The sequence below is a fragment of the Orycteropus afer genome, unplaced genomic scaffold, assembly GCF_000298275.1.
Source record: "Orycteropus afer afer isolate SDZICR_OR568_19922 unplaced genomic scaffold, OryAfe1.0 scaffold00711, whole genome shotgun sequence".
Taxonomy (NCBI): domain Eukaryota; kingdom Metazoa; phylum Chordata; class Mammalia; order Tubulidentata; family Orycteropodidae; genus Orycteropus; species Orycteropus afer.
This window is the reverse complement of record NW_006922298.1, coordinates 342,333-344,590: the sequence shown is the minus strand read 5'-3', so window position 1 is coordinate 344,590 and position 2,258 is coordinate 342,333. Positions and strand designations below refer to the sequence as shown.

The following is a 2,258-nucleotide window of genomic DNA, read 5'->3' as shown; positions in this document are numbered from 1 at the left end:
CTATTTCCATAGTGATACTGCCTCGGAAACCCAAGGAGGGGTTGCTTTGAGTCAGATCCAACTTGACGGCAGTGAGTTTGATTTGGATTTTTTTGGATAACATATCCAAAGTATCTGAGACGAAGTCTAGCCATCCTTGCTTCTAAGGAGAATTCTGGCTGTACTTCTTACAAGACAGAATTGTTCATTCTGGTAGTCCATGGTATATTCAATATTCTTCATCAAATGTATCAGTTCTTTTTGGGTCTTCCTTATTCATTCAAGTGAAGATACTGAAAGCTTTAATCCATCCACTTCATTAAGGTCCATTCTACTTACAGGAGGAAATTCTTCCCCCGTCGTATTTTGAGTGCCTTAGGGTCATCTTTCAGCACTATGTCAGATAATGTTTCACAGCTATTCATAAGATTTTCAATGGCCAGTTTTTAAGAAGTGGACTACCATATCCTTTTTCCTAGTTATCATATTAGGATCTGGATATCTTTGGGGATCATTATTCAGCCTATCACAGATGTCATGATTAATCTCATTTAATCCCTTACATGGGAGCTCTGGTCCTACCAACCACTCCGCAGAAGGAAGATTGGGCAATCTACTTCTGTAGTGATATCGCCTCAGAAACCCAAGGAGGGCTCACTATGAATCAGATCCGGCTCAACGGCAGTGAGTTTGGTTTTGATTTTAATCCCTCAAATGTACTTCTTCCTAGTAATTATTATATTTCTTTATTTCATATGAAGTTGGTCATTAACAAACAGGTAAAAATAGTACTCTACCATCCACTGGAGAATTTTAGGAACTATGTCATAAAAGAGGAGCTCTGATAGCATAGGGCCTAAGGCATTTGACTGCTAATCAGATGCTCGGAAGGAAGGTTGGGCAATCTACTTCCATAGCGATACTGCCTCAGAAACTCAAGGAAGGGTCACTATGAGTCGGGTCTGACTCCTCGGCACAAAACAACAACAACAACAATATGTCATAAAAGATACAGTTCCTAAAATTCTCCTGTGGATGGTAGAGTACTATTTTTTACCTGTTTGTTAATGACCAACCTCATATGAAATAAACAACGACAAATGTCATAAAGGGAGCTCTGGTAGCATAGTGCCTAAAGCACTTGAATGCTAACCAGAAAGCTGGCAGTTCAAACCCACCAGCCACTCCTCAGAAGGATGGTTGGGCAATCTACTTCCATAGCGATACTGCCTCGGAAACCCACGGAGGGGCTGCTATGAGTTGGGTCTGACTTGATGGCACATAACAACAACATGTCATAAAAAGGTATAATGTAATTTGTAGTGCTTGAGTTTAATTTTAAATTATTAAATGAAACCAGTAGTTCTCCAGAGGCCCTCAGAATTTATCAGGAAATGGGAGATGGGGATCTTTTCTATTAAAAGAAGATTTTTATGTATCTTTCCAGGTGGGAAAGTTGACAGCCATGCCTACTGGTCTGATATATGCATCTGTAAGTGTACGTGCTGCCAAAGAAGAGAAGTTCACAAAGCAGCTAGTAAAACCAGAGCAGGTAATTTCCCAACTACTTGTTTGTGAATTTTGTGTAATACAATGATGATGCAAAAGCTATGAGTTTGTTTTAGGTGCCACAAATGGTTTAGTGTTTGGCTACTAGTCAAGAAGTTGGTTGGAAATTCAGACCTACTCAGAGGCACCTTGGGAGATAGGTTTGGTGGTCTGTTTCTGAGAGATCACAGCCTTTGAAAACGCTATAACAAACCAATCCACTGCCATTGCACTGATTCTGACTTGATTGATCCTGTAGCAACCCTACAGGACAAAGTAGAAGTACCAAAGCTGTAAATCTTTACAGAAGCAGACTGCCTCATCTTTCTGCTGTGGAGTGGCTGGTGGGTTCAAACCACAGACCTTTTGGTTAGCAGCCGAATGTCTTAACCCCTGTACCACCAGAGCTCCCTGGAAAACCCTATGAAGCAATTCCATTCTACAAACATGAGGTTGTAGTGAGTCAGAATTGACAGCAACTAACAACAATTACTAAAAAATGTTATAGATTTGTTAGGCACATTTTATAAGTTGAGAGAAAAAATTATGAAGTATCTCAAAGTAAACACTATTACATTTAACCAAAATATCTAAAATTCTAGGTCCAATGGTAAACAGTTGGTGATTTTTCATTTCTTTTTTTTTTTAACTTTTATTGTGGTGAAAACATACACAGTAAGACATTTGCCAACATAATAACTTCCCCATTTACAGTTCAGGGACATAGATGA

The 2,258-nt window shown here is 39.2% G+C and overlaps 1 protein-coding gene across 1 annotated transcript in view; it reads left to right on the top strand.

The window, feature by feature from the left end:
- APOOL (apolipoprotein O like) overlaps positions 1–2,258 on the top strand; it is a 108,964-nt gene that overhangs the window by 1,130 nt on the left and 105,576 nt on the right. The window contains exon 2 of the mRNA XM_042783166.1: positions 1,427–1,531. Within this exon, the coding sequence (XP_042639100.1) occupies positions 1,427–1,531 (105 nt within the window). The remainder of the gene's footprint in view (positions 1–1,426; positions 1,532–2,258) is intronic.